This window comes from Exophiala aquamarina, assembly GCF_000709125.1.
Source record: "Exophiala aquamarina CBS 119918 chromosome Unknown aczIA-supercont1.4, whole genome shotgun sequence".
Lineage (NCBI taxonomy): Eukaryota > Fungi > Ascomycota > Eurotiomycetes > Chaetothyriales > Herpotrichiellaceae > Exophiala > Exophiala aquamarina.
The window spans coordinates 383,967-396,556 of NW_013550584.1; the positions used below are offsets into that span (position 1 = coordinate 383,967).

The window sequence follows — 12,590 nt, forward strand, 5'->3', positions numbered from 1 at the left end:
GTTAAAGCTCCGCACAAGGGTTGCGCAGACTATCGAATGGAACGTTTGAGGCTGCTGGAGAACCTCGCCAACGCAACAGCAGAGGATCTGCGATATAGACAGGGCTTACAGGACAAGAGTTGTAGTCCACTAGAGGGTAGCTCGAGTCTTTCCACATCAGTCTGCAATGTGTGAATGAAAGTACATCCTGTTGCAGCGCTCTACGCAGAGGTTCAGGAATGAGATCAAGGCTCTACGCAAGCTTGTGGCAAATTGGCAATTCAATGACTGAATACCAAACATCACTCTAATGGATTAGGCCATTGGAAGCGAATGTTTTTCTTCTCCAAACCTGCTGCGACGATATCAATGCCACCTGATTTTATCATCCATTCTAACCGATGATCACGGTATTGACGTATCAACAAGCCATTATTGAGCCATTCTGCGAGCGGAGCTGGTGTCTTGGTCGCAGCCAGAAATTCCTCGAAAACCGACTTCACAGATTCCCGCCCCTTAGCCCTCTCATACCAGTCTCTGAGAGCAGTGCCTGGTTCTGGTTCCAGACCGTACGACGTTGAACGGTTGATCACCGGCCACCCAGAGAGATCCGCCCAACCGAACTTATCACCTCCAAACCACTGAGCATCACCAAGCTGCTCCGTCAAGCAAACGTGTGCCTGCTTTATCTGATGCTTTGCTTGCTTTATGATCTCTTCCGCCTTTTCGTCTTCGGCACGCTTGAATGCTTTAATCTCACCCATAGCCCAGTTGATCGGCTCGAATTGCGAATCGCAAACATCCTCGATCATACGTGCTTTTGCTCGCGCCTTCGGATCAGCAGGACGAGGCGGAACATCGTGGTATTTGTCTTTGATATATTCGAGAATGATCGTCGACTCAAAGACATTAAAGTCTCCATCCATAAGGGTAGGAATTTCCCAGCGATGATTGCATTGAGAGAATTTGGATCAAGATTGGTGAGGATTCCAGTCCCGCCGCCTTTCGGTGGCCCGAATTTGAATGGTATGTTCTTTTCCCTGAGGGCAATGCGAACTTTCTGCGCAAATGGGCTGACTGAGTGGTTCCAGAGGAAGGGTTCCTTAGTCATCTTGCAGTCCAGAATATCGTCGCCTAAAGGTGTGACAGGAACTCTATTATTCGAAAGTACTAGTGGCCTGAGACTGCAAACTATTGCGACATCAGATGCTATACAGCAAGAGACGGTCCTCCCCATCTAGTATCAAGCCTTACATCCACAGCAGTATGGCTGTCCGGAATGATAGCTCTCGCTTTCTTATCACGTATTCGACTCACAACTTTTTTTCCCTGCTGCTTTTCCGGCCCTTTGATGGACCCACATCGCCGATTGTTAGGCTCTCTCATATTCCAAGTGCGCCGTGCGCCGTGCCTCTTGGAACGATTTTGAGACACGGCTCTTGTATAAGATCCCCGCCCCCACCAAAGAACCGGCTTTGATTTCGTCTCGAACAGTGTGTTCGGAAAACACCAGAATCAGTGGGTACATGGCAAATTAAGTGAATAACTCGGCCCTCCATCTAGATCACCCTCCGCGGGTCTGAGCATGCTCACCGCGGGGTATCTCAAGGTAGCAACGCGATCACTCCGTGTAACTGAAGGACACGGAAAAAGGTCCTCTGAAAGTCCAATGCTTGTCATCACCGTCCGGGACGTAAGCCATGCTCGTCGACATTTATAGCTGGAAGTGGTAAGGATTACAACCCAAGAACCGGGTTCTTCTTGATTTGTTCTTTTCTTTTTTCTTTCATTTTGTTGATATATATACGTCTATTAGGTGATCTTGACGCCGAGGACTCGCACCTGCATTCAGTGTTTCAAATCTCACTATTATACCTCCAAGTATATTGAAGAAGAGGAGATATCGTTCACCATGATGGACATTACCAACGGCGAAGATCCCGCATCACCTTTCCGAACTCCAATTATCAACATAACCGGACACAACGCTGAGGGCAGAGCAATTGTACAGGAAGTAATCAACGAGCCCCTTCAGGCATACAGAGGAATGAACACAAGACACACCCTTGTATGGACAGGAGCATTCCCTCCAGATCTCAATGACGATGCAGACCTCAAAGACTTTCAAAAGGCCAAAGCACGGAATGAATTAGCCATCGTCAGACCAGGCGGCGTCGTCTGCCGCATTGTGGATTTTGGCCCTAATAACAGGGTCATGATGCACCGGACACAGAGTCTGGACTTTGGCGTCGTCATGAATGGCACGATTGAGATGGAGCTGGATGATGGTCAAGTTACGACACTGACTGCGGGAGACGTGGCTGTTCAACGTGCCACGATGCATGCGTGGAGGAATCCTAGTAAGACGGAATGGGCGAGGCTGTTGTTTGTTCTGCAGGATAGTAAGCCCTTGGAGATTTGTGGACGGAGGTTCAAAGAGGATTTGGGTACCCTTGGACATCAGGTTTTCCCAGATAGTGGAAACGATGTATAAGCCTGGTTGCGGTGATAACTGGAGAAGATGAATGCGATCAAGTTGTACTAGCACATTGCTTCCAGATTGCTTTGCTGCGAGGCTTCGCAGATACATGGCTTGTAAATGTTGTGTTAGATACTCCTTGTATGCCTCATAGAGCTTGCGAAAGCCTCTAGCATAGAAATCCAATTTATCATACAGTCGTATTTTGGCCGTGTTTCTCCGCAATCGTAGCCCTGCTGTATTGAGGAGCTCATGTACGTTTCCTACTTAGTCACCACGTGCTTCTTACTATCCTGACTATGGTACCAAGTACTTCCATCACGAGGAGGAACAGTTGGTTCGAATACGAGCGGCTCAAACTTCGGTAGGGGACGAGGATGCACATGTTGCTGAACAGTTCCGCTTGGACCCTCTGCGATTCCGTGTGGAGTGTACTTTTCGCGGTTCAGCATGCCCAGCCGGCGAACTGCTTTCTCTGTGGATCCCTGGTCGCACAATACTGACGAGTCGGCTTCGAGAAGTTCGCCACCAAGGAACGACCTCGCAATGTGTTGATCAATCACAGCATTTTCCGTGTATCCACAGTAGGCTTTCCACAAAAGCACAGAAATTAAACTTTGAAACTCTGTGGGGAGCTGTCGAAATCCTGCTTCGCAGAGAGGCGGAGTTATACAATGTAGATATATGTTGTCACTTCTTCCACGTGCTCGGCAAGGGACAAGGTTAATCACACGTTTCATCTCTTCTCAGGACTCGTTGTGTCGCCCAACATGGGATCGAATTACATTATCAAGAATGCGACAGTCTTGTCGATTGACCCTGCGATTGGCAACGTCGACAACTGTGATGTGACGATCGAGGACGGCCTCATAACTGGGGTTGGACGTAGTCTGAAGCACACCGATCACAAGGTTATCGATGGCACCAATAGCATTGTCTCACCTGGTTTTATCGATACTCATCGGCATACCTGGCAACATCAGCTAAGGACCATTGCCTCTGATTATGTGTTGTCGGATTATATCCTCGCTTTAAGGCATATCTATGGCGCCTCCTATACCCCACACGATGCCTATCTCGGCAATCTCGCTGGGGCACTCGAATCAATCAACAATGGCATCACGTACTTGATCGACCATTCACACATTCAAAATTCTCCCGATCATGCAGATGCCGCGGTAAAGGGTTTGCAGGACGCCAAAATTCGGGCGGTCTTCTGTTATTGTATGTACGCAAATCCAGCCTGGGAAGGCTCTCACGTCAATAAGGAGCGTGAAAAGAATACGCCAGATTGGAGGCGTGACGATGCTCGGCGAATCAAGGAGACGCATTTTGCGAGCAACAAGCCTGAAGACGTCTTACGGTTTGGATTTGCCCTGTCTGAACCTGATATCACGCCAATTGATCAGCTCGTCGACGAGATCGGATATGCTAGGGGTATCGGTGCTGCCGTCATCACGGGACATATTAGTTTTGGCAAATGGGACCCGGGCAAGCGCATCACTAAACAGTTGGCTGAGAGAGGTGTACTTGGTCGCGATATTGTGCTCAGCCACGGAAACTCTCTGACAGATGGGGAACTGGATTATGTAGCCAAATTCGGCTCCGGAATTTCCACCACCCCAGATACAGAGTTGCAGATGGGCATGAGTCACCCAGTCGCCTTCAAGGCAAAGGACAAGGGAGCCATTGCTTCATTGGGCGTTGACGTCTGCTGCAGCAGCCCTGCAGACATGTTTGCGCAGATGCGATTGCTGATCCAGGCTCAAAGACATCTCGAACACGAAAAGGGCGCCGGACCCCCATTGAAGATGTCGCGCTACTGTTCCGAGGTTCTGGAAATGGCTACGATGGGAGGTGCCCGCGCTGTGGGACTGGAGAATGTCATTGGCAGCATTACTCCTGGTAAGCGTGCAGATATCTTGATAACTAGGTGCGACTCGATCAGGCTGGTTCCCGTACACGACCCTGTCGGCGCACTCGTTCTCTACGCCAATGGATCGGACATCGACACGGTCTTCGTCAACGGGAAAATCGTGAAATCGGAGGGCAAGTTTCCACACATTGACTGGCCAAAACTCCGAGACGAACTGAGGGCGTCGACAGCTGCCATCCTGGAGACGTCGAAGAAGGCTCCAATGGAAGAGCTCGAGGCTGCTCGCAAATGGATGGTGGAGGTGCTGGCAGGCACGAGGAAACAGCAACGGGATAGCAAGGGCAACATCACGAATATTTCAGAATAGAGTACGTTTATGCTTGCGGGTTCACTAACCCCGAGTTTGAATCCGAAATTCACTTCAGACAGCGCGCAGAGATCAATAGCTCGTGACTGTTCTATAATCTCTAGCAACGTGTGTAGAGGCGACGTTCAACGAAGAACTTGAAGCTCGTTTCATAACTCCTTGGCCATTCAAACGACAATATCCTACCACCTCAAGCAGCTCTTCTCCACTGCTCAGGCATGATTTACGAAAGGATTGGAGACAAAGGGGAGAACCTCGGCTGAAGGAGTAACCATTAAGCTCGAGCACCTGCACGAGCTTTTAAAGTTTTAACCCCGCCAGACTAATTTTCCGTGTCTCTCCACCATTCTGCGTCCGTTAACTCGATGCAACCCTTCTATTCCCTAGTTTCGTATCATCACTCTTGAATCTCTCTCCCCCTCCATACTACGACCTAAGACACGGTAATTGCCTTTCTAGACAACTTGACTTAGTACAGACCTCCGTGGCGGACAATAGTTATGTTGAGAGAATCGGGGCGGCCGAGGAAAGCCTGCAGTACTTGCAAGGCTCAGAAGGTACCAATCTGTAAACCACGTTTTGTGAGATGGCGATCTGAGCATACATTACTGACAATCGAAAGATACGTTGTACCGGGGAGAGACCAACATGCCAGCGTTGTTTACGCTTAAAGCACAACTGTGTCTACAGCATCAACACTTGCAAACCACGCAGTGGTCTCAAACGGCAATCCTCTACTTCAGTTGTCGCAAACAACCATTCTTCGCCGGCAGCAACCACAAGTCGGGGGGGCAATCATGCTCATGGACCCTTCACCTTACAGAATGCTGATGTATTGCCCTCGGCGGCCTCGACTTCGCCAAGTTACGAAAGCAACCTTTCTCGTGAACCATTCTCCTTAGAAGCCACTAGTGAGTTCTCCTCGACAGCCTCGACCTCAGCACGTCGCGAGAACAGGATGAATCATGGCGCTTTTGCATTGCACAATGCTGAGGAGTTGCCTCCGTTGAATCTGTTACTCCACACCCTCGGCGAGGATCGGTACCATGGAATTCCAAGGCATTTGATATCGATCCTGATCGAAGTTTACTACCAAAATGTATACAATGCGGCTCTTCTTCTGCACAAAAAGTTATTTTTGGAATCTTTCGTAGCAGGAACTGCTCGGTCACACATAGTTCTTAGTGTATGCGCCTTTGCAGCAAAGTAAGTGTTGCTTTACTCTTGGGTGTCAAAGTGGGTTGGCTGACACCGCCCACTTAGCTTTTATCGAGATGCCAGTGGGGGGGCTACGCTCAAAGAGCACGGTTTCATGGTAGAATGGGCCCAGAGAGCGGGAAAACTGGTCTTTCTCGATGCCCAGGAAATCCAGGAAGAGAGTATCGTCACGCACTGCAACTTGTCCCTCTTCTGGCACAGTCAAGGGGATTGGAGACTCAGTTATCTGCACAAAGGTAGTTAACATCCTTGACATCATGTGCCTGCGCTAACACATTCATAGGCAGCGCGTGCAACCTGCTTAATATCATAGGCTTAGGACCTCGGCGTCCACAGGATCCCTGGACCTGTGAGGTAAGGAGACGCCGCTCTTGGGCTTGTTACCTCATGCATTGCCATACCTCTGCGTCTATGTCACAGTTTGAAGCAGCAACAAACATGGACAACTTGCCATTACCTTGGCCGGAAGAAGATTTTGAGATCGGCGTGTGTCGGAGCCCACAAATAACTCTCAGCTCTGACCAAAGCAACGGCGGAATGTACGCCGAGTTGATCAAGATCCTCACAATCTGGTGAGTCAAGACTCAGAGGCAGCCTTGGTCAGATCAATATTGACCTTGATTTTAGGTCTACTGCAATCGCCTTTGTTAAGTCTTCCAAACCAAGCTTCAGTTCAAAGATTTCAGGCATTCATGATCTCGACCAGAAGCTTTCAGACTGGTGGCGCAAACTGCGCCCCGAATTCCAGCTCACAGCATCCAAGATCGGAACAATACCACCTGATGCGCTACCTAAAGTCCTGATGATGAACATTGTCTATCATCAAACCTTTTGTGCTCTTCATGCATCCATAGTTCCCCTTTTCTGCTGGGGCCGTGGGCATGAGGATTGGCTGGCAGCACGCCAGCTATCGGCACAAGTTGCTTACGAACATGCCTGTTCAGCTTCCGCACTTATAGATGCCGTCCTCGGGTCTTCTGACCGGTTGAGTGCGATGCCAAGCTACATATCTCATGCGGCATATGCTGGCTGTGCGATTCAGCTACCCTTCATGTTCTGTTCAAATCTAGCAGTGCGAGAAAAAGCAGTGGCGAATGTCAAAGCCAATATCAAAATGCTACATACGATAGCGGGCTACTGGAAATTCGCCGCTCTACTGGTAAGTCCCTACCTTCATACGCAAAAGGCCAGGGTACTTCTGAAATGTCTCTACCTTAGAAAATCTACGTGCGCTGTTTGTACAATGGCCATAGAAAGCATCCTACTATCCTCGACAACGAACCAAGGTTCGTAGATCCTCGAAAATTGACCGGGTTCAAATTGAACGCACCGCGCGCCCAAGCCTCTATACTCGAATTCAACGCAATCCTACGCTTGAAGGACAGTGATGGAGTCAGTAAGTCGGGTGAAGAGGTAGATCTTGGAATCGAGCAGGGGAACAGTGGAAGCGAATCTGTGTCCCGCTTACGAAGTCCAGGTCGACACGAAGGTAGGATAGCACATGCATCTGGACATAGCAGGAGAAACCTATGCTGACCTTGAATACTATGGTTTCTCCAGGTCCAGGCCAGGAAAAAATCCCTTTGCAGCACGCTGCTCATGGTCTCTGGTCGCACAACGCCTCTACAATGCAATTTCCACCGAGCAATGAAGAACAATATCAAGAGCATCCACAAAATATCTTCTCGGCTTTAACATCCCAGCTGTCAGATACATTCGTCGCTGAAAGCAACCCATTCGATATCGATATATTCCAGCCTATCCTCGACCCAGAAATGATTGAGCTTTTCCCTGGCGGCGATCTGCCGGACCTCTCGCTATTTGAGACAAGCCCTTTGAATCTTGATTACTTCAACATTGAGGAGCTGACTGGTGCCACGGCCAGCACTTTTGGGGTAGGTACTGGTGCAGCAAGTATGGACAGGTCTGAAGATGTGGCGGCATCGAACTGGGCAGATGCTTCGTGAGCAGCCTTAGCACGTTGTTTGAGTGCTGAGAGCAGAATTCGCGAAATACCACATTGACGCGATAGTAAATAGTCGCCTTAGCCAGGAGGAAGTGACAATTGGAACTTACCATTGTTCCTCACCAGCTTTGTCATCCATGGCAGCAACCACGAATACTAGCCCATGATGCGCTCAAGACGAAATTGTCCTGAGGGTGGCTTGCGCGGAATGGATTCGCCGTAACGTACTCCTGAATTCTAGCTCTTTTGTGACACAGCTGTAAATGGCGATCCGTGGCCATCTGAGACCACTGACGAGCCTCTTGAACTCCCAGGAAGCGGCCGCTCAACAACAGTACGCTAGTAAGTCAGATCTCGAAGCGAATGCACGACATGATCAACGATCATTACTTAGAACAAAAGTGTGGGGAGATTCTGATGGCAATCACAATTTTCAACGTCTCTAGCCGGACGAGAACAGGGCCTTCCACGTCTCCTGCTAAATATTCTTGGCCTTCCCTGCTAACGACCTCCGTCCAAGTTCGGCCACATCGCCAGCTTCCCGGCTGATGTTCATGCAGCAGAAGCTAACCTAGCCGGGGGTTGATCTTGCGCTCTCAGATCCTCAATTTGCTGGACCATAGTCGCAGCCTCTTTCCATAGATATACATGGGTATCGTAGTGAGGAAGATCAAGCCTTCAATCAGAGTGTTCCATCCAGACACCTGGAAAACTCAGCCGTGAGAACAATTCAATTTGGACAGTGCGACCGTGTGAGGGCCAGACTCACCTTGGCATATCCGTCTCTTAAAAACCACGGAAACACCGCGAACGAGAGGGCAAAGGCGAAAGTGTTCTTTGCAGCTGTCAAAGCAGTCATCGTCTCACCAGCCAGAGGTCTGTAACAGTCAACCACATAGGTCACGGCGATGGTGGATACAGCACATAGAACACCCCATGTGATGGCAGTGCCCACGATTGGGACCATTGGCGGGAGGTTATTCTCGATACCGAATCCGTAGAGGAGAAGACCAAGGGGCCCAAATAGGTAAGCAGGAATAAGACACCACAGGCGGAACTCTGGTTCGAAATAACCTCCTCGGCGTTTCGTAAAGAATTTGATGGTCCAGTCGCTGACCGGGCCACCGGCTGCTGAACCGATGAGAGACGCAACTAGGTACTGTGTGGTGGTCAGAAGAATGCCGGGGATATCAAGACAATTGTCTAGAACAGGAAAGAGTTCTTACTGCGCAAGCGATGTTGCCCACAGCCAAGGGGGAGAAATTGTATTGTATGGGAAAAATGACTCCATTGGCTGTACTTTGTAGTACTATCCAGGCCAGGGTCACGCCGTAGACGAGAGTCGCCCAGATGTTGGCCGGGTACTGCAAAGTGAGTAGAGGCCGCCACCAAAGCCACCAAAGTGACTGACTACTATCAATGAGGTTAGGAGTATAGTAGCAAGAGCAAGCAAGATTCCGTACCTATCATACCACCCTGTGAGAGACAGTGATTTCAGCCAGCTGCTGTTGGCTCGGGCGCGGATGGCGGGTAACTCAGAGGGCTCCAGGCCTTCTCCCATCTCGTTCTCTGGCGGCCGCTCAAAGTTGGTTTCCGATGCAAACAGGCACATGGTCAAAAACAGGACGCCAGCCAATATGGAGTTTGCCCAAAGGACCATTCGCCAGTTCGGACTTGCATTTGCAATCAAGCCAGCAAAAATGCCACCACAGGACGAGCCAACCGTAAACATTAAGATGTAGGCACCCATCCACAACCCTCTCTCGTGGACGAAGAACAGATCTGCCACGACAGCAGGCCCTAGAGCTTCGCTACAGCTGGCAGCAAATCCCTGGATGAACCGTGCCCCGAATTGCGAGCCATAAGTTTTTGCCACAGCCGACCAGACGCTGCAGACGAAAAAGAGGCAAGACGCGAGGATGAGGACGGGCCTTTTGCCGTATTTTGCCGCAACAGGAATCCAGAATAGGTTTCCCAGACCCAAAGAGAGGATCTGGAAACTGATCAAATAGCCAGCTTTGGTGAAGTCGATGTTGTACTCCTGGACGACATTCAACAGGATGGGACTAATTCCAAGTGTGACATAATTGGAGAGGAAGACGAAGAAGCAGCTCGCAAACAATGCAAGGTACTTTCGCCACAGATGCCATGTCTGCACATTTCGCGTGTTAGTAGAGATCGTGCATGGGATTTCCAGGGATGCCACTGACAAGGGGATCTCGTGGATCATCGGTCGGTCTAGGGAGCAGTAACCTCTCGAGGACTCTGCCCTCATCATCCTCTGAGGGTCGTTAGCAAGCTCGTCACAAGCTCACAGGTCAAGGTTGTGCTTACCCCTGTACAGATGCGAGACTGTCGCATCGACGGGCACATGTTGTGCCTTCTCACTCGGAGGCTCTTCGCTATGGGTGGCTGTGGGTTCCATCTTTGGATCCATGCTGTCGCATATATGCAGGTACTCTGAGTTTTTGCAAAGGTGAAATCTGCATGCCTCCGGTCAGGCGTCTAGGGTATATAACCGCCAGCATAAGGGGACGGACCCTTGAGCTGCAGAATCTGGGGATGCCGTGGGGTGGTTACCCGTGTCTCAGCTGTCCGAGCGAATTATCCATAGAGGTGGGTTCATGGATTCGGATATACCCAAGTGGTATATGACTTGAATAACGATTTTGGTCTAGACCTGTCTTTTTGGCGAACAATTTGTGTCGAAAAAGCTGAGTGTTGTCCAGAGCACGGATTCGGAGAATGATAACCCGCGTCCGTCTTTTTCCAACGGAACTGACAAGTCACTCCGCGTCTGGCTCCACACAACCCGGACCCGCGGGGCTGCAAAAATTACCAAGAACAGCGGAAAAGTTGCATGGACTTTTCGAGATTTCGAGATTTCGAGATGTAGATAACTGGTAAACTGCCTTGCTGCTCTGAAGCAACAGTATAGGGCAGAGAAACGAAAAAAAAAAAATGGGGTCCTGGATTGAGGTGTCAAAGGACTCAGACTTCTCACTGCAGAACTTGCCATATGGTATCTTCAGCACTAATGGCACAGGACCACGCATTGGCGTTGCCATCGGTGAACATGTGCTTGATCTTAAAGTCCTGGCGCAGGATGAAGTCTTCGCAGATCTCAAATTCGATGCCACCACACTCGAACAGACAACCTTGAATGCATACGCTGCCTTGAGAAGAGGCGTACATCGTGCGGTCAGGAGTAGAGTACAACAAATCTTGCAGAAGGAGACTCAGTACGGGGATGTGTTGCGAGACAATGAGGAACGTCGCAAGAGGGCGCTCACTCCATTGAGCAGCGTTACAATGCACCTACCGATGGCCATTGGCGACTATACCGACTTTTTTGTGGGACTCCACCATGCTGTTAATGTCAGTTGCAGTCTCCCACGATCCGAAACGTGAAGACGCTGGAGCTAATTAGTCGAACTCCAACAACAGTGTGCAAATGTTATTGCGCCCGGTAAAGGAATCGAAGGACTCTGTCCAGCATTTTTCCATTTACCTGTCGCATACCACGTAAGTAAGACTGCTTGATGAATCTGCGCTTAGGCGTCACACTATGATCACTGAGATAGACATCGCCAGTCAAGAGCTGATAGCTTTCGTAGGGTCGCGCCTCCTCGGTGGTTCCATCAGGCACGAAGATACGTCGTCCCAATGGTCAAATGAAAGTGGACGACAAGGTTATATATGGACCTTGTCAAAAACTCGATTTTGAAATTGAATTCGCAGCTTTCATTTCCCATGGAAACGAGTTGGGAAGTCCAATACCTGTCGACGAGGCCGAGGATCATATTTTTGGATTTGTCTTGTTGAACGACTTGTCGGCGCGAGATATTCAAGCGTTTGAAGCAACCATCATGGGGCCTTTCCAGGGGAAGAACTTTGGTACCTCGATCTCGCCATGGATAGTCCCTTTCGATGCGCTCGAACCATTCCGCACCGCTCCAAAGGAGCCAGTGAGTTGGCCAAAATGGGCATTTCCGCGGGAACCTGCTGACAACCTCCAGCGCCAATTGGCACAATATCTAACTGAAAAGAAAACTGAATCGGCATATAATCTTCCTATTCGAGCGTCTCTGGAGGGTGAGTGAACTGGACCCGTTGCACAACCGAAGCTGATTTGAGCTCTCAGTGGACTCGCAAAAATATCACATGGTAGAAGGCAATACAAACAACGTCATCTTCTCATTCGCACAAGTAAGTGAGCACAAATTGAAACATACTCCCCGTCCCTTCATTGTCAGGCCCTCCTGACCATCGCCCAAACAGATGATTGCACACCACACGCGCGGTGGCTGTCCCCTACGAACCGGAGATCTCATAGGAACGGGAACAGTTTCAGGTCCGGAAAGGGAGCAGATTGCGTGTCTCCTAGAACTTTCACTAGTCGAAAAGGAAGGAACCGAATTCGCAGCTCTGGATGCCTCCATAGGCACAGTGCGCCGCACCTTCCTTGAAGACGGAGATGTTGTTGAGTTTACTGCTCAAGCGAAGTCAAGTGAAGGGAACGTCGGATTTGGACATTGCCGCGGACAGATACTTCCAGCGCTCGAATCCTGAGACATAGATGGGGATTATTTATGAAAGAATTTAAATAAGTGTAACGCCTGATATCCAAGTAGAAGGGGATTTTGCGTATCCGGAACGAATCCAGTCTGTGTCGAACCATAAATTTCCTTTGCGAATTTTTGCG

The 12,590-nt window shown here is 49.7% G+C and overlaps 6 protein-coding genes across 6 annotated transcripts; 4 read left to right on the forward strand and 2 right to left on the reverse strand.

Moving 5' to 3' along the window:
- Window positions 1–281: 281 nt before the first annotated feature.
- On the reverse strand, window positions 282–905 carry A1O9_05256 (uncharacterized protein; the record flags this gene model as incomplete). The annotated part of the gene is made up of 1 exon (XM_013404475.1): window positions 282–905. The coding sequence occupies one exon, from the start codon at window positions 903–905 to the stop codon at window positions 282–284; it is 624 nt and encodes a 207-aa protein (XP_013259929.1).
- Window positions 906–1,891: 986 nt separating this feature from the next.
- Window positions 1,892–2,473, forward strand: A1O9_05257 (uncharacterized protein; the record flags this gene model as incomplete). The annotated part of the gene is made up of 1 exon (XM_013404476.1): window positions 1,892–2,473. The coding sequence occupies one exon, from the start codon at window positions 1,892–1,894 to the stop codon at window positions 2,471–2,473; it is 582 nt and encodes a 193-aa protein (XP_013259930.1).
- Window positions 2,474–3,228: 755 nt separating this feature from the next.
- Window positions 3,229–4,701, forward strand: A1O9_05258 (uncharacterized protein; the record flags this gene model as incomplete). Its single annotated transcript, XM_013404477.1, has 1 exon — window positions 3,229–4,701. One exon carries the CDS (start codon window positions 3,229–3,231, stop codon window positions 4,699–4,701), a length of 1,473 nt encoding a protein of 490 aa, XP_013259931.1.
- Window positions 4,702–5,659: 958 nt separating this feature from the next.
- A1O9_05259 (uncharacterized protein) lies at window positions 5,660–7,886 on the forward strand (the record flags this gene model as incomplete). Its single annotated transcript, XM_013404478.1, has 7 exons — window positions 5,660–5,907; window positions 5,965–6,155; window positions 6,203–6,273; window positions 6,340–6,491; window positions 6,547–7,078; window positions 7,138–7,408; window positions 7,480–7,886. The coding sequence occupies 7 exons, from the start codon at window positions 5,660–5,662 to the stop codon at window positions 7,884–7,886; spliced, it is 1,872 nt and encodes a 623-aa protein (XP_013259932.1).
- Window positions 7,887–8,615: 729 nt separating this feature from the next.
- A1O9_05260 (uncharacterized protein) lies at window positions 8,616–10,163 on the reverse strand (the record flags this gene model as incomplete). The annotated part of the gene is made up of 3 exons (XM_013404479.1): window positions 8,616–9,044; window positions 9,112–9,298; window positions 9,349–10,163. The coding sequence occupies 3 exons, from the start codon at window positions 10,161–10,163 to the stop codon at window positions 8,616–8,618; spliced, it is 1,431 nt and encodes a 476-aa protein (XP_013259933.1).
- Window positions 10,164–10,846: 683 nt separating this feature from the next.
- Window positions 10,847–12,457, forward strand: A1O9_05261 (fumarylacetoacetase; the record flags this gene model as incomplete). The annotated part of the gene is made up of 6 exons (XM_013404480.1): window positions 10,847–11,263; window positions 11,333–11,410; window positions 11,503–11,853; window positions 11,905–11,980; window positions 12,030–12,094; window positions 12,167–12,457. 6 exons carry the CDS (start codon window positions 10,847–10,849, stop codon window positions 12,455–12,457), a joined length of 1,278 nt encoding a protein of 425 aa, XP_013259934.1.
- Between the last annotated feature and the right edge of the window lie 133 nt (window positions 12,458–12,590).